This window comes from Dreissena polymorpha, chromosome 7 (assembly GCF_020536995.1).
Source record: "Dreissena polymorpha isolate Duluth1 chromosome 7, UMN_Dpol_1.0, whole genome shotgun sequence".
NCBI lineage: Eukaryota > Metazoa > Mollusca > Bivalvia > Myida > Dreissenidae > Dreissena > Dreissena polymorpha.
In genome coordinates, this window is record NC_068361.1 from 55,726,017 (window position 1) to 55,744,946 (window position 18,930).

Genomic DNA, 18,930 nt, shown 5'->3' on the forward strand with positions numbered 1-18,930 from the left:
AAACAAGTAAACAATACAGAAGGTAAAACTGAAATTCATTTAAAAGATCTTTTCATTCAATTGCATACACTTTAGATCAATCAATGTGCTCATTGCATTGCATTTCCTTCTTTTTGTAAGTATTCTTTCATCACCAAGCATGCAAATCGGGGTCTTTGTTTCGATCAGATATCAGGGATAACTCTGTTCTTGACGATTGCATTGACCTCCCTTGTAACTCTTCAAATGTGGGCGTAGCTAGATTCCGCGGGAAATAATGTCAACAAAAACGACGATGCTGCTGTTAGTTTTGGTGATGTTTCATAACAAAACGACGATGACAGAATAGTAATTATGTGTTCATTCAGCAATCGATGGTCTCTCTGCAAACTATGTGCTTTACTTACTTAGGGATAACCTTCAGTAGATATATATCACGTTCTAGTTCTGTACTTACGTTGTATTTTTAAGTTTATGAGCAAAGCCTAGCGGAGTAACGTTTGTAATGAGACCATTCCAAACATGAGACTGCATTATGTAAAACCTGGAGTATTTCCATGCACTCCTGCCTAATTAACATATAAACATTGACTTGCTAGTATATATTAACATTGTGTAAGCGATATTTAGTGTCATCAATGACATAACAACAAAAGAAGCATTTATAAATCTAAAATAAAGTACTTTCACGGTACAACCATATATGTACTGATGATATAACATCTTTTCATACACATAATAAAATCATTACAATTTTTGTTTGTTCATTGTATATATGCTCTGCAATATTACCAAGTCAAAGACATATTACTTTAACCTGCTGCAGTTGAGTAATTTGTCTGCCCTTTGATTTCTGCAACTTCTATTGTATATTTTACAAAATTTGGCAATCGTTGTTTAATATCGCTGTTAAAAATGCAACATGCAACACAAGTATTATTACTCTTTACACTCTTTACAACTGCATCAGTGTTTTTTTTCATTAAATTTTTTTTTTTTTTTTTTTTTAGATCTCAATATTTTATTCATTTTCCATCCATATAAGAACAACCTTAGTCAATATATTACTGAACACACTTTTATCCTCAATTTTGAAACATTTGTTAGCAAAATAACAACAATACTTATTTCCAAATTTTAGTCAAAACGCCGCAAATTTTCCCAATCCAAAGGGACCCAACCCCATTCCCAAAATGGTGAAAAAAAATACTGTGCATAATACTAGACAATAATCTTGTTAGTTTGCTGGTTCAAAGGGTCATTTTGTCAGTATTTGCATTTATACACACACATATTTTACTATATTTGTTCCTTGTTTTCATACACATATTTATCTATTTACAAGGATATACTGATGAAATTAATGATGAAGAATATATGCAACGCCAAAATATATGTATCATACATAAAGATGTAGCTGAAAAAAAAGGGAACTTCAATGGGAATTTTACATGACTACAGTACAGTTATGAAAAGTGTACAAGCATTTAGCAACATTTTATCTAAATTTCATTCATAAAGATTCATAAAGATTTAATTGAACAAGAGATTTGTTTGAGCCTGCTAAAAGTGCCCCAGTGACAATTTTTCATAATAAAGATAATATATGATAAAGCTCAATAATTTTTGCAAGTACTTTAATTGTTATGCTAGTTAGGTGCCTTAAATATATTTTTATTTAATATAAATAATTGTGTAAACATAAAAAACATAACATTATATGTCTAGCAAAATTATATAAGCAGTGCTTTTTTACAAAAATGGGACAGTAGGCAGAGTCATTTGAATGAGAATTTTTTTTTTTTTTCTCTTAAATTGTGATTTTTAAGTTGTTTTTTGTTTTAGCTATAAATGCTGTAAAGTTTATAATACAAGATTAGTGTTTGTAGCTGTGTTACATTATATTGGCTACAATTTAACTCATAAAGCTTGATATGAAAAGTTACTAAATGTTTCTTTTGTTTATAAATCATTTTATTTCGGAAGTCTTATACACTAGAATTGTTGGCACGCTTTGGGATAAATATATAATTATATTTGGGATATTTTGAGATTGGGAAGGGGGTCAAATTTCAGTTCCAAATTTGACTTAGAACACACCAAAAACAAAAAAGATGCCTTTTTAAAGACTCTTTCATGTACACTTTTTTATTTTATTGTTGGAATGTAAGTAAGAAGAACAGTTCTGATCAATAATGATTTCTTTATTTTTTGTTTATACAAGAAGCAAGTTATTTTCACACATGGTATAGAATTTTAAACTGTTTGCCTTTATGTGGCATACTGTGATTGTACCTTAGTATCCATTTATCTTCCTTATTGTATAATGCATGAAACCAAATGAGGTTAATTAACTTATGTTCGATCCATTAGTAATAAATTATGCAACTTATTGCTCCATAATGTCTATCAGCCTTTATGGATATTGATTGATTTGTTCAGCAATTGATGACTAACTGATTTCTTTAGAAAAAAGCAACATAACAAACACAATAAAAAGGCATACAATAAATATCTCTCCGCACATTATTGCCTGTTTCAGGCAATACTGATTACAGTGAGTGCTTTAGATGAGAAGGGCCTTTATCATGAATCTGTTTTGTATTTTATGAAAGCAATTAAGAGGCATAGCTGGTGAATTTTAAAAGAGTGGGCACAATTTTTGGGGGAAGGGGGAGGTGGAGGTCCAGGGGTATTTCCTCCATGAAATTTTTATTCATATAGTGTCCAATCATTTGATCTTATGTCAATTATTTCAACGATGTTAATTTTGTATGTAATCTTAATTAATAAAATGTGTATCAAGGAAATGACAACAATTGAACATTGATTTTGGTAAAGAAACCATTCAAGAGGTGCAATCAAGCAAAACATATACAACTGCCTGCAGTGAAGAATACATTTTGTTCAGTTATGTTTGATATGTATTAAATTACTTGAACTTACATAGTGGTTGATTGTCAAGCATGTACATGTTAAATAAAAAAAACACTAAGAACATTATTATTATTAATGAATTGGTGGCACAATCAAGGTCAATCTAGGCAGCATCTATTTCAATTACATATACTTGATGCATATACTGCAGTTTTGTGTATGTTGATTTGAAAAACACATTTGGTGTTTTTTTAATATTTTATTTATATGTCATTAACAATTATACAGGGCATACAATATTTGCATGTCGAAATCATGTTATACAAATATACAAGTATGGTTTGAATAAAAAAATCTCAATCGTAATGAAGCTGTTTAAAAACCTAATATTTTGATCCTTGTTAGACCTACATACATGATCAGTTTAATGATTTGAACATTCCATTTACCAGCTAGAATAATAATTTTCATATACACAAAAATATTTGATGAATGCATAATAGTAACAGAACTTTCAATATCTATGGTGTTATTCATTTTCCCATATAGAATTTTCTCTCGAGAAAACAAATTTAAAGTGGATTTTTAGGCTAGCAATACATTTTGAATTTCTGGTGAAGTGTTCATTTCATACAAAAGTCTTCTGTAACTATCACCATGGTCTATGTATTGATATTGAGTTTTTGACCAATAATGTCAGTAACTGCGAGGAAGTTTATTAAACACAAAAGACATACAGTACTTAGCTTGGTGTGGTCTCAAGCTTTGAAAAAGCTTGATACTTCTGACCTCATTTCACCTTGACATTGCTGTATTTTTGGACTAAAACTTGTGAAAATGGGCAAATTACTCAAAACTGACAAAGTGTCCATCATCTTCTATTGTTTTGTAATTTAATGAAATAATGATAATAACACTATATTTATCGCAATATAGTTATTAATTCAATGGACAATTGAACTCTTTCACTCTTGTGTGGTTTTAAGTTCCTGTGTATCAGAACTCAAAATTTAATTGCTGTTTACTTATCCATCTATGGAGATAATTTAAGTTCAATAATTCTTCTTATAAATAAGATTTGTGTTGTTATTTTTTGTGTGCACTCTTTACTGTATTGATAAGTTATAAACTTTTTTGTGGCATAGGCTGTGTGGAAATGGCTTTTATACCATATGTGGAAATCATAACTCCAGCACAGCCTGTGCAACTTGGTAAGAAGCTACACTGTCAGCTCTAAAGTCATGCAATGTTTTGTGGTCTCGTTAGCTTACTGGGTAGCTCCTGTCCAGACTGTCAGCTCTAAAGTCATGCAATGTTTTGTGGTCTCGTTAGCTTACATGGCAGCTCCTGTCCAGACTGTCAGCTCTAAAGTCATGCAATGTTTTGTGGTCTTGTAAGCTTACATGGTAGCTCCTGTCGAGACTGTCAGCTCTAAAGTCATGCAATGTTTGGTGGTCTTGTTAGCTTACATGGTAGCTCCTGTCCAGACTGTCAGCTCTAAAGTCATACAATGTTTGGTGGTCTTGTTAGCTTACAGGGTAGCTCCTGTCCAGACTGTCAGCTCTAAAGTCATGCAATGTTTTGTGGTCCTGTTAGCTTACATGGTAGCTCCTGTCCAGACTGTCAGCTCTAAAGTCATGCAATGTTTTGTGGTCTTGTTAGCTTACATGGTAGCTCCTGTCCAGACTGTCAGCTCTAAAGTCATGCAATGTTTGGTGGTCTTGTTAGCTTACATGGTAGCTCCTGTCCAGACTGCCAGCTCTAAAGTCATGCAATGTTTTGTGGTCTTGTTAGCTTATAGGGTAGCTCCTGTCCAGACTGTCAGCTCTAAAGTCATGCAATGTTTGGTGGTCTTGTTAGCTTATAGGGTAGCTCCTGTCCAGACTGTCAGCTCTAAAGTCATGCCATGTTTTGTGGTCTTGTTAGCTTATAGGGTAGCTCCTGTCCAGACTGTCAGCTCTAAAGTCATGCAATGTTTGGTGGTCTTGTTAGCTTATAGGGTAGCTCCTGTCCAGACTGTCAGCTCTAAAGTCATGCAATGTTTTGTGGTCTTGTTAGCTTACAGGGTAGCTCCTGTGCAGACTGTCAGCTCTAAAGTCATGCAATGTTTGGTGGTCTTGTTAGCTTACAGGGCAGCTCCTGTTCAGACTGTCAGCTCTAAAGTCATGCAATGTTTTGTGGTCTTGTTAGCTTACAGGGTAGCTCCTGTCCAGACTGTCAGCTCTAAAGTCATGCAATGTTTTGTGGTCTCGTTAGCTTACATGGTAGCTCCTGTCCAGACTGTCAGCTCTAAAGTCATGCAATGTTTTGTGGTCTTGTTAGCTTACAGGGTAGCTCCTGTCCAGACTGTCAGCTCTAAAGTCATGCAATGTTTTGTGGTCTCGTTAGCTTACAGGGTAGCTCCTGACCAGACTGTCAGCTCTAAAGTCATGCAATGTTTGGTGGTCTTGTTAGCTTACAGGGTAGCTCCTGTCCAGACTGTCAGCTTTAAAGTCATGCAATGTTTTGTGGTCTTGTTAGCTTACAGGGTAGCTCCTGTCCAGACTGTCAGCTCTAAAGTCATGTAATTTTTTGTGGTCTTGTTAGCTTACATGGTAGCTCCTGTCAAGACTGCGCAGGCTTGGCTGGAGCTACCATGGCCGTATATGATGATGACCAATTGTTGCATGACTCAGGTCATATGATGTTTTGTTTTCACATAGAAAACCTATAAAGTTAATTAGCTTGCATTGTTAGCCATACTGGTGAATAATTTATTATGTTGGATCTCTTGGATAGTGTTTGACTATGGTACCTTAACACCTACCCAATAGAAGAGAATATTCTACCATATTCTGCAATATATTTGGAATCTATTTACCTGATATTTGGATTTTTAGGTGCAACAGGTTGGGCTTATGTAAGAATATTGAAATCTTAGATAAAACATTAAAATACATTAAAAAGTGATGTTACAATTTATTTATTTTTTAAACTCCGCTTTAGATTTTCAATTTCAATCATAATAATATTTATATCAGCACTCAGTAATAATACTGTCTGTCAAGCTTCAAGAGGTTATTTGCCGGTTTGTCTCTTGGCACAGTTATGTGCCCTTGAACTTTGCCAAATTTAGGATACTTTCATCATTGTACATGTGTTAATTGTGGCATGAAATGGTTTTCTGGTTATCAACATGAAATAGTAACCTTTTTCTTACATTAAATTCATTGACCAGTAGTATTTATATATCAATAACTTTTATGTTATCATAAACTAAACTACAGTATTTAACTCAAATATTTACAAAGAATTAATAACATATATTTTGTCTTTTCTGCTTATGCTTAATGCAGATTCTGTACTATATATGCCTGTTGTTTTTTTTATTGTGAATGTATTTAATTTAGTACTCCTATTACATTCATAATAAAGTTCAGGGATTTTTTTTTCACTTTTAAAAATAAAAGTGTTTAAGATGACCAACTTCAAATGTAAAAAATCTTTCCAGTCTTTAAATCTTGTAAGTTACATATTTGGTGCATGCCTGCCCAATATTCTAAGGCCCATTATTCCAAAGGCACATATTTCAAACCCTCACTATGTTTAATGCCCGATATTCCAAACACCTGATATTCCAAAAGCTCAATTTTTCGAAGGCCTGCTAACCAAACAAATGTAATGTTAAGTTTATTTGATGGAAAGATGTTGTATGATTAGTATGATAATCCTAATTCAATTGAATCATAACTTAAGTATGATGCCACACCATGTGCCTTATAAATTGTTGCCTCGATAAAATATACATTGGGATTTAGCTAAATCAGAATTAACAGGTAGCGCTTTTTAGCTTGTATCTCCTATGCCCCTTTTAGGTCATCATATTATCAGGATATAATATAAATGATTTCTTTCAAATATAATTTGCCGGTACTCGTTATTTGTGGAACTCATATGTTAGAATAAACAAGAATTCTAACACGGCACGCAACTTGTTTTCTATAGACAAAGAAGGAAATCAAGTGTGGGTTATTCTGCAATAAAGTATGGGCGGAGCTTAATGTTTTGAAAATAGTTCCGAATAAATAAAGAAAATATTGCAGTAAAATGCACGTGCTAAAACCCGCTCTAAAAGAAATGTAATAAATGTAGCATTTATATAAATGTAATCAAACAACAAATTGTATATTTGGTGACAAGTGGCATAACCACAACTAAAAATAATGATATTTGTTAGGAAACGTAATTCAGAAAACATTTATAGCATGTCAGCTTTTCAGTAGCATCAATAAACGTGACGTCATTTAGTTTCTGCGATTGTTGATCTCAATGAAAGTGACGTTATTTGCAAAATATTTATGAATGAAAACGACGTCATATGTTTGTACAACAATGACGTCACTTAAGAGTGAACTTTGTACCAAGAAGGGCTGAGTATTGAAAAATATAGTTCACGTCCAAAAGCTTGAACCAAATCAATCAGAACCGTGTTAGAATCAAAATAATACTTTTCTATGATGGTTTGTTGTGGAATAACCCACAGTAAGGAGTATAGATGCTATTATTAAATCACTCGTGCTTTGCACTTGTGATTTAATTCCTACGCATCTATACGCCTTACTGTGGGTTAATCGACAACAAACCATGATAGACAAATATTATTTCTTAAATATCTTTAAAAAAGGTATACGGCGTTGATAGTTCAATGAATGAGATCAAGGATAGCGATTAGCGAATGTCTTTTTCTGTGCAGTTCTTAGCTGCATCACACGCAGTACGGGATGTTACGCGGAGTTTTTGCGGCTTATTTTACATTATTACATATTGTTGGTCATAAACCTGTAGATACAAAACAGAAAACCAAAAGAAGAATGGAAGTGAAATTAAAACATATGAGTCAACCGGCCACAAGCAAAGTATCCGTATTTATAAGCGCTTTCTTCAAACAAACCTGTTTTAGTAGTTTGTCGGGCATTGCTATTTGATTCGATTATTAACAGTATCAAGAATCATCGCCCTCATGCTTAATTCATTAGTCAATATGGTGGAATAATTATTGTTAAACAAATCAAAAATAATATTTATTATTGTATTGTTGAAAACACATTAAGAATCTATTATTGACATACCATAATTATATTGCTGAATATCTTCATTTAACATATTTCTGGTCTAAAGAAAAGTCCAGGTCACCTAGTTCACGGATAGCGTCTTTATTATGTAACGATTATTTTACTGGCCGCGAACTCCGGTGATGACCTGTATATAAACTCTGACATTCACCCACTGGCCGCGAATTGAACCGATACCTCGCGGTTTGAAATGCAATGCATTAAAGTCAAGTGAGGCCTCGCTTCCACTGCTCTTTATACTTTTACATGTTAACATGTTGACAGGAATATGGAAGTAAGTACTAAATATGAGAACATAGCCTTTAAGTATAAACGCTTTTGCCCTGGCAATCCTCAGAAAATAAAAGGTGCACGCACAAACTGTATTGATGTCGAGAATTGAGTGTAAAACTGTTCTATCTATTAAGCCTTTTCATTAGAGATAAAATTGTTTCATGCAGTAAAACAGTGTTATAAACACGCGGATATGTTTCCAATGTTCTGGTGGTATACTCAAATCAGCCAATGGAATAAATGAAGTGTATTCATTTGTACCTAGATGTGGGAAATTTTATTTGAATATTATTGGACACTTACAAAGGTCATGTAAGTTGAAAAGCTGGCTTAATACAGCTAAGCCGAAAAACAACAACATACAAATCAATATTACTAAATCCATTAACGAAATTCAGAGATCTGGGGTGGTATTCCAGAAACATCTTAAGTCATTTTTTAAATAATTTCACTTATATAAGTTCAAAATTACAATGTTTTGTATTTCTTTACTAAATAAGGAAACACATGTTTTTTGGTATTCCTAAAATAACATTGGGATAATGATGTTATTTAAATGTATATCTTGATGCCAATCTATTGCAATATGAAATGAAACACTTAATTTTTTTTCCCAATTTAAGGAAAAGAATAAAATTTAACTTAAGATGCTTCTGGAATACGACCCCAGTTATTTATTTATTGATAGACTTTACATAAAATCTTATGCACATTAGCAAAGAACTCCCTGTTTTCTCTGCCAGTCCTGACTACATCATTTTGAAAGGCATGATATTTGCAATTCTTATCTTAATTAGCATACTCTCCATTTCTAATGGTAGGCTTGATTTATATATTCATGTTATTGATTCAATTACTAAAGGATACATTGCACTATAAACAATACAATCTTAAGCTGCTTGTAAAGTTGCTTCCATGACTGTATAATGTTATTAATGTAGTGGACTTTTATTTCATGCCTTATTTTCAGATTTCAAAGGGAAGCATTGGTGTATTTCTTACCTCTCTTTTGAAAGAACTTTTTCTGCAACATGGAGACTTCACATAGAATGCTTCGTACATCTGTACACTTCTGCATTTTCTTGAGTGTGCTTACATGTACTTCAGCATCTGTAGGTATGTCTGCTTTTGTGACCCATTTTATTGCGTTAGGAAATGGTCCAGTCCCAATCAAAAGGCGGAATTTCCAATGTGAATTATTTATAATAGAGGGACTTTTGATTAATGAATTTATGCAGACTGTTTCTATTGGTTTAGCTTATTTTTGTATGGTAGTTATTTTTGTATAAGAATGCAATTTCAAGATATTTATGTTATAACTGAGTTTAACATATCCTTTCTCCTACAGATTTGGTCACTTGAGATTTCTGCTTCAATGTATTGAATTCCCATGTCCATAATAGTGTACTCTGTATAGTTTTCAAGATTAACATATACTTTTTTCATGGTTTTGTTTCCAGTTATTCTTGAACACCCAGCCAGTCAGGCCATCGTGTTTGGTCAAGACCTCTTCTTGAACTGCAAGTCACGCAATCTCACGTCTGGAACTAGCGATGGACTCGTAGTCCAATGGCGACTCAACAACGGGTCAATTGCTCCGAAGACTTCCATGTATCCCAACGGCACACTGCTGGTACCGGCCGTGTCGTCCTCTGATATCGGGAACTACACGTGCCTGGTGCATGATGCTGGGAACAATTTATTGGCAACCTCATTCTCTGCTTCTGTTTTTCATGCATGTAAGTTGGGAACAGTATCATTATCTTGGTGTTACCATTTTATAGTCCTTTAGGTCAAATCATTGGTGTGTGCTTTCATTAGTTTGGTTTTCACAGGTTGGGTTTTCACTTACTCAACAAATTAGGGCACTGAATTTTTACAAACTCTAAACATTTGCCCCAGTCTGTCAGACTTGTGCTGCTTGTAGATTAATGACTGTCCTTACTAGGATTAATGTAAGATTGTTACCAGAGGTAAAACCACAGAAAACAGCATACCAACATTATTATAATAAATAGATTATCATAACTTAGAAAGATATTGTTATCATTTAAATAGCTTTTTAAACAGGTTTGCAATAAACTTTGAATAACCTGGCTTAACTCCATATGACATCAAACAGGTGTTAACAGGTTGATAACTTTAGTCTACATTGACCAATGTTGAGGGGACTTATTGACAGTTTAGAAATATTACAATTTTCAAAAATGTTGTCATAGATTCAAAAAAGAATTCAGGCATTGTTTTTGAACAAGAACATAACATTCTTTACTAAGAAAATGTTTAATATAGTTATTTTTTATGTGTTATCTTCTTTAAAAAATGTACTAATTATAAAGCGTTTGTAATGCTCTACATTTAGAATTTAGCAAAATCGTGTATGACTGACATAGAATTCTACTGGGAAGTTCAAAAGCCTGCTAGGTGTAGTTGTAGCAAGTTGGATTTAATTTTGGAGGGCTCAGGGAGGGCAACAAATCTTTTTCTTTGTTTTTGTATTTATTTAAACTATTCAAATATTGCAGTTTTGATCAATATTTTTATTAAAAAATATTTTTCTAATATACGAAATCTGTGAAGAAGCTCCTGTAATGAAATCTGGTACATATCAAGCTCAAAATTATTTCTATTTTCCAGCCATTAAGATGTTTGAGGTTAGCCCCTATTTCTATAATCCAGAAATTAAGATGTTTGAGGTTAGCCCCTATTTCTATATTCCAGACATGAATATGTTTGAGGTTATCCCCTTTTACCGGTATTATATTCCAAACATTAAGATGTTTGAGGTTAGCCCCTTTTTCTATATTCCAGACATTAAGATGTTTGAGGTTAGCCCCCATTTCTATATTCCAGATATTAAGATGTTTGAAGTGAGCCCCGTCCCGGCCTACGTCATTGAGGATGACATGGTGTCGTTTGACTGCATCACGGGCGAGAGTTCCCCTGCGCCCAGGGTATTCTGGGAGAAAGACGGGGAGGTATTTACAGGCGGGGAACAGTACGCAGCTACATATGGGGGATATCCTGCTGACTCTCTTGTCATGTGAGTGTTGTATGAAATGTATTAGAGCTAAATTGTTGTGGGCAGTGAAATTCAAGACTTACATAATAAATTATTTACACGAATCTGGATAAGTTGTTTTTGCTATGAAATTCTGTTTGTAAAAATGATAAACATGATAAAAAAAATACTTAAAAAAGTATCAGAAAAGAGCTTTAAGACCATAATTTTACACAGAATATAATAGATCTCATACTTCTCAGAAATAATGTATGTAATCTAAGTTTGATGTTTCACTTATCTCACATGAAGCCAAGTTGCTGTCTTTTTGAAGTCAGTATTCCATGCGTCTTACATTCTGTGTCTATTTCTAGTCAGTATTCCATGCGCCTTACATTCCGTGTCTATTTCTAGTCAGTATTCCATGCGTCTTACATTCCGTGTCTATTTGTAGTCAGTATTCCATGCGTCTTACATTCCGGGCCAAACCACACTTGGCAGGAGCCTACAGCTGCGTGGCTCGAAATTCTGTGCTTAAAATAGACGTGCGAAGCCTGAAAGTCAGGTTGCAAGTTGCAGGTAATGTAGCAGAAAGTCAAGTTGCAAGTTAAAAGTTGCAGGTAATGTATCAGAAAGTCAGGTTGCAAGTTGAAAGTTGCAGGTAATGTAGCAGAAAGTCAGGTAGCAAGTTGCAGGTAATGTAGCAGAAAGTCAAGTTGCAAGTTGCAATTTGCAGGTAATGTAGCAGAAAGTTATGTTGCAAGTTGCAGGTAATGTAGCAGAAAGTCAGGTTTCAAGTTGCAGGTAATGTAGAAGAAAGTCACATTACGAAGTTGCAGGTAATGTAGCAGAAAGTCAGGTTTCAAAGTTGCAGTGAATGCAGCAGAAAGTCAGGTTGCAAATTGCAGTTTATGTTGCAGACTTTATATACTTTGATTTTTATCCCCCTGCTCCGAATTGGTGGTTATCTCCGCTGCCTGTCCGTCCATCCGTCTGTCCTGGCCACTATCTTCTCCTACACTATTAGCATTAGAACCTTGAAACTTAAACACATGGTAGCTATGAGCATATGTGCAACAGTGTGCTATTTTGAATTTTGATCTGACCCCTGGGTCAAAAATTGGGGCGTGGGGATACGCGTCAGCTGGGGCTGCGCCATTTCTAGTTATAAATGTATTTGTAATACTTTCTCCTTTTCATACTTTAATTTCAGTTTTACAATTTCCTGCTAACTGTTTATTGCTAAAATACAAATTTTTATTAGCTCACCTGAGCACAACATACTCATGGTGAGCTTTTGTGATGGCCTTTTGTCCGTCGTCCGTTGTCCATTGTGCGGCGTCAACATTTGCCTTGTTAACACTCTAGAGGCCACATTTATTTTCCGATCTTCATGAAACTTGGTCTGAAGATTTGTCCTAATGATATCTTGGATGAGTTCGAAAATGGTATTGGTTGCTTAAAAAATATGGCCACCAGGGGGCAGGGCATTTTTCCTAATATGGCTAAATATCATGCTTCAGTAAAACCTTGTTAACACTCTAGAGGCCACATTTATTGTCTGATCATCATGAAACTTGGTCAGGTGATTTGTCCCAATGATATTTTGGATGAGATTGAAAATGGTTCCGGTTGGTGGAAAAACATGGCCGCCAAGGGGGCATGGCATTTTTCTTATATAGCTATAGTTAATCCTTGTTAACACTCTAGAAGCCATATTTTTTGTACGATCATCATGAAACTTTGTCAGATGATTTGTCCAAATGATATTTTGGACAAGTTCGAAAATGGTTCCAGTTGCTTGAAAAACATGGCCACCAGTGGGCGGGGCATTTTCCTTATATGGACTTAATATTTTCATGAAACTTTTTCAGTATATTTGTTAAAATGATATCTTGGATGTGTATGAAAATGGTTCTGGTCTGTTGAAAAACATGGCTGCCAGGGTGTTCACTAGTCATGAAAGTTGGTAAGAACATTTTGTTCTAATGACATCTTGGGCTGCACAGAACAGGTCAGTTCCTTTGAATCTCAGGTGAGCGACCTTGGGCCTTTCAAGCCCTCTTGTTATGTTTAGACCAACTTTGACCATGATGGCCTTTATAATTTTTCAAAGTCATTCAAGCAATAACTATATTGTGTTGCACAGAGCTAGAAGCTGCTCCCTATGTGATGGAGGACATGGTCATCACTGAAGTCATCACGCCTCTAGCTCAGCCAATGATCATAGACTGTCCAATCTCTGGCAAGCCTGCGGTCACAGTCAAGTGGTTTAAAAATGATGCACCAGTCGATGGCACAACTAACTTTTTTACGCTGAAGAACAACTCTCTCCATCGGCCGCTTACAGTTCTTGCAGATGAAGGGCGCTATTTCTGCGAGGGAACGAATTCTCTCGGATTGATTAGGAGTCCCAACGTAACTGTGACACTAGGCAGTAAGTAACATGACCCTGTGCAGATTTCGTTCAGTGGTATTATGCACATATGAAAGTAGAAGATTTGTAAAGAGACTTACATGTATCAAAAACTAAGATTTTTTTGTTTTGAGGATATAGCTTAACATACTTCAGGCAATATTTAGTTTATATGTTTAATGCACATGCTCTAACAAAGTATTTTTTATAGGTTAAATGTCCAGTGAATATTTTGTATCAAGATTAAATGCACATATTCAAGAAAAGATTTTGTTAAGATTTTAAATACTCTTGTTCCAGCCGAGCTTGACATTAACTTGTGGTCAGACTAGTGCTCTAAAATTCCATATATATAGACTAGTGCTCTAAAATTCCATATATATAGACTAGTGCTCTAAAATTCCATATACATGTATATAGACTAGTGCTCTAAAATTCCATATATATAGACTAGTGCTCTAAAATTCCATATATATAGACTAGTGCTCTAAAATTCCATATATATATAGACTAGTGCTCTAAAATTCCATATATATAGACTAGTGCTCTAAAATTCCATATATATAGACTAGTGCTCTAAAATTCCATATATATAGACTAGTGCTCTAAAATTCCATATATATAGACTAGTGCTCTAAAATTCCATATATATAGACTAGTGCTCTAAAATTCCATATATATAGACTAGTGCTCTAAAATTCCATATATATAGACTAGTGCTCTAAAATTCAATAGTATCAAGTTTTGGACTAAGATAATTCCAGACAAGTTACCAGATTTGTTTACCTTTATTTTAAGTTTGTTGGAGAAAAATGAAAACTCGAATTGTTCATTTGTCCCATTGGCCCGGCAGATGATTTGTTCACCTTTGTTTACCTATATTTTGGTTAGGCCAGACAATCAGACTACCATTAATGTTGACCTTGTATAGAGGTGATTTCATTGATAAATGTTAAATTTATAGAAAAGATTTAATCACTAGTCCCTTTCCACCTGTTTCATCAAGAATTTGTTAATGCCACTGAGAAGGGGAGGGCCTATAGTATTGCACTTGTTTTTCATTTCATCAGTCTGTAAGTAAAACTTTAATGTTTGCTCTATGCCTCCTTTACCCTGTTATTGATTTTCATGAAACTTACCTCAAAAGTTGAGGGCATTGAGATGATTTGCAGAAGGCAGGAGTCAGCTCGAGGTCAAGGTTGTACTTCAATGTCACTTGTTTGAGCCTCCATTTTTGTCCCATTTATCTATTCTTTAAGCTTTGAAGGATTTTCACGAAACTTGACTTCCTTTACCATGTGCAGAAGGCATGAGTCAGTTATGCTGGCTCAATGTCAAGGTTGTACTTCATGGTCAATGTTTTAGCCGTAATTGTTGTTCTCCATCTTTCTTTATACCATTTGAATGATTTCTCATGAAATGCCTACGATTAGACTATAGGCAGAAGGCATGAGCCCTTCATGTGGCAGAAGGTCCAGGTCATACTTTGAGGTCAAAAGTTAGAACCATTTTTATACCTACAGTCTTCACAGTATTATATTTGAGTGGCTAGCCCAAATCACGATGCTTCATAGAAACAGATAAAAAAACAACAACAACACAATTTCCTGAATTTATAAAGTATTAATTTCTCGAAGATCAAATAACATTTCATGAGCCTCAAGCTGATAGTCAGGACTCAAATTCCCAGATTTTCATGATTTACTTTCTTTATGTTATTGAGGCAATGCTTAAAGAAGGTTAAAAGTTAGAACGATTGTCAAGTCTGCTCTACATCTCCTATAACCTTTTTGTCATAAAACTTTGTAATATTGTTAAGGTCTTTAAGACAACATACATGGGACTGAGGCAGTCACGCTGGCTAAATGTCAAGGTCATCCTTGAAGGTTAATAGTTTTGTATGAATTTTTACATATATATTTTTCCTACACGCATTGAAAAAATTTCATTGTGACGTTCATTCTGGCTCTATCAGATATGACTGCCCTTCAGATTGCAATTTCTCTTCAGATTAAGATATAAAGGATCTGGCACAAGTTGTCATATCATACCATCTTTTTTATCACATGCTTTTAAATTAGCAAATTAAATAAATATTAACGCAAACATAATGATAAATCCCTAATGTTGTTTACATTTTGTGACGTCATTTGTCGCTGCAACGTCATTTCAGCAAAATAACAAAATGCAATTGGGCAATCAAACGAAAACTAAGCCAATGAAAACCCTTAAAAAGTATATTACACATGTGTAAGATAAAAATATTTGTAATGGTTATATTACATGGGAAACAGGGTATGGCATGTGATAAAAAACTTTCTAAGAGGCTAAGAATTAAACATCATCAACTGTATCTATTCCTTTCAGGGATTGATTTAACATTCCAAAAATCACCTTCAGACCTTTACGTCATAGCTGGACTCTCTGCCAAGCTTCACTGTACCCCACCTGTCAGTGTGCCGCCCGCGTCGGTGACCTGGTACAAGAACAACGCCTTGCTGGTACCCAGATCAGGTCTGTGTTGAAAAGCATTTAATACTTGAGCCTAGCTCTGGGAAAACAGGGCTTATTGAAGGCCGCAGTCCGCACAGGCTTATAAAGGAACAACACTTCAGCTTTTTTGGTATTTTTGGTTGATAGGAAGTCATGTAGCAGAAGGTCAAGGTCATACTTCAAGGTCAAAAGTAAGAACCTGTATTTTCACCTACAGTCTTCATGACGCAAAAGCCAGTTTTGTGGAAAGTGTTGTCCCTGATTAGCCTGTAGGTTATGCATTGCAGTGCTATAATTGGATATGATTGGTGTTAGTGGAGACGTCTGTTTTACATTTTCACACAAATTACATGTATAAATTCCTATAATCATTTATAAATGTGACTTTTTGCTTTTATTTTTTTATAAATATTTTTGTATTAATAAATTAACAATAGAATTTTAAATGCTGGCATGTGTATGATAATTGATTGCATTAACAGTTTTTGACAATTTGTTTAGACACTCAGGCGCCTTTGCTTCATTACTAGATGAGAATGTCTTTTACAAACAATAATTATGGAATAAACATCATTTGTTCGGAATGAGTCTAACTGTTCTTTTATTAACCCAAAAGAGATCCTTAGTTATCTGATTTTGTCTCCTTCCTTAATTCTTTAATTTCCTGATAATAAAGCCACATTCTTCCCTTCCTAAATTCTATGAATTACCAATGATTAATTAGCAAGCATGTCTGCCATTAACCTGATTCCCATTGATAAGTCAACAAGCTTGTTGCCAATAAATCTCTGGTTGCCCAATGATTAATTAACATTAATCCCTACCTCATTTATCTAAGCACTTAATGATTTATCAACAAGCATTTTTGCCACAAGTATATTATTTCATTAATCATTGAGCAACATTCATTCCTACCTAGATTTTCTGAGTTTCCAATAATTATACAAGACTCAGTCATGCAAGATAAATTTCAAGGTAACGTTTAAAGGTCAAATGTTTGTGTCTTCAGTTTTGTTTCCTCTCCATATGTCCTTTACCCTCTGAGGGAAGGAAATGAAACTCAACCACTTTATGAAAATGTTATTCAATAAGATTATTGAGAGAATGTGCCTAAGGCATGAGTCGATCATGCCTGTTCAATGTCAAAGTCATGCTTCAAGGTCAACATTTCTAGCCTCAAGTTAAATGTCTGCTCCATATACCCAATACCCTTTGATGAGTGTTCATGAAACTTGGCTGCAATGTCAATGTAATTAATACAATGTGTAGACGGCATAAGTCTATTAGGCAGGCTGAAAGTGAAGATCACACTTGAAGTTCAATAGGGTAGCCTTCTTTGTTTTTGTATCTGCATCTTCTCATCTCTTCCTGTATTTCCATAAAAGGATTGTCTTGTAGGATTATGTCACCGAAGATGTGCAGAAGTCATGAGTGTATCACATTAGCTCAAAATCAAGGTCACAGTTTCAAAGTCAAAATGATAACTGTATAGATATAGTCATACCTGTCTCTTGTACTGCCTTTTTTGCACAAGTTACTAAGTTAATAGGTAGCCCATGTTTTTGTTTCAGGTGAGCAGGGTCTTCAGGTGGTGAAGACGGCTGGAGGCTCATGGGATATCGTGTTTGAGGAGGTACAGAAGCAGGATGAGGGGGAATACTTCTGTGTCGCGTCCAATGACCACGCCGTCCCTCGAACCCGTACATCTCCATCAGCTGTTGTGAGAGTTGGAGGTGAGATTTATTAGACGGAGGATTATTATATGTGATATGCAATCCTTGGATTTAGACAATAACACCAGTGTTTTGAAAATGGCAATTGCAGACGGTGAAAAAATCATTATGACAATTATCAATATTACAATTGTTTTGATTTCCAGGATGTTTCCCAAATTAATAGATGTAAAATTGTAGTCAAAGGACCTGACTCTTATTTGTAGAAATAAATTTTTTAAGGCACCATAATTCTATTTCTGTTAAATTCTTGTGATAAACTTATAAAATTTAAATAATTTGTTGAAAAGGTAAAACATGAACAAAAAACTTTGCTGGTTTCAGTAGATTATTAGTTTATTTCTGTCCACAGATGATCACAGAATAAATATATTTTTACTCCTTTCTACAACATTTACATCTATGACAAAAATCTTTGCATAATGCTAGAAGAATTGTTTACTTCTATGACAAAAATCTTTGTGTGAAAGTAGAAGAATTGATTTGAAAACATCACTTAACTAAAACTAGATTTAAAAACTAGTAATTGTGCTAAGGGGCTGAGAGAGATTCTTCCACTTGAGGAATGACCCAGTTTTACCTACCTTACAGAACATATACTCTTTTCCTTACAGTTTGTGCAAAATGCTGTCATGACTTGCATCAGTTTTATGTTAATGCCAGGTGCCCCCATCTTCATTGAGCCCCCAGTTGGCATGACGATTGAGAAGGGCAAGCTCTCACAGCTCACGTGTTATGTGCAGGGGGACCCGTTCCCGGAGGTCACCTGGCTCTTTGAAACAACTGTGTTAACTACATCAGAGAAGGTGTCTTTCAGGTAAGTGACCAGTCATGTAAACCTTTGAAACAACTGTGTTAACAACATCAGAGAAGGTGTCTTTCAGGTAAGTGACCATTCTTGTAAACCTTTACCACTTCAATATTTTGACACATTTGTAGACCCTTACAAAGTTTAATTTAATTAAAGACCTTTCTTAGATTCAAGTTTTAATGGCTTTATTTCCAAACCTTAGATACTGATGAGCAGCAAACAGCATAAAACCTGGA

General features: G+C 34.7%; 1 protein-coding gene across 4 annotated transcripts in view; it reads left to right on the forward strand.

Moving 5' to 3' along the window:
- Positions 1-219: 219 nt before the first annotated feature.
- Positions 220-18,930, forward strand: part of LOC127838033 (cell adhesion molecule DSCAM-like) — a 52,557-nt gene continuing 33,846 nt past the window's right edge. For 2 of the 4 annotated variants that reach the window (XM_052365545.1, XM_052365547.1), the window contains exons 1-9: positions 220-327; positions 9,211-9,356; positions 9,701-9,979; positions 11,094-11,283; positions 11,696-11,820; positions 13,391-13,678; positions 16,025-16,171; positions 17,722-17,883; positions 18,547-18,700. In XM_052365545.1, the coding sequence (XP_052221505.1) occupies positions 9,272-9,356; positions 9,701-9,979; positions 11,094-11,283; positions 11,696-11,820; positions 13,391-13,678; positions 16,025-16,171; positions 17,722-17,883; positions 18,547-18,700 (1,430 nt within the window). In that variant the 5' untranslated portion in view covers positions 220-327; positions 9,211-9,271. The remainder of the gene's footprint in view (positions 328-9,210; positions 9,357-9,700; positions 9,980-11,093; positions 11,284-11,695; positions 11,821-13,390; positions 13,679-16,024; positions 16,172-17,721; positions 17,884-18,546; positions 18,701-18,930) is intronic. The other 2 variants (XM_052365546.1, XM_052365548.1) reach the window with 2 other exon arrangements.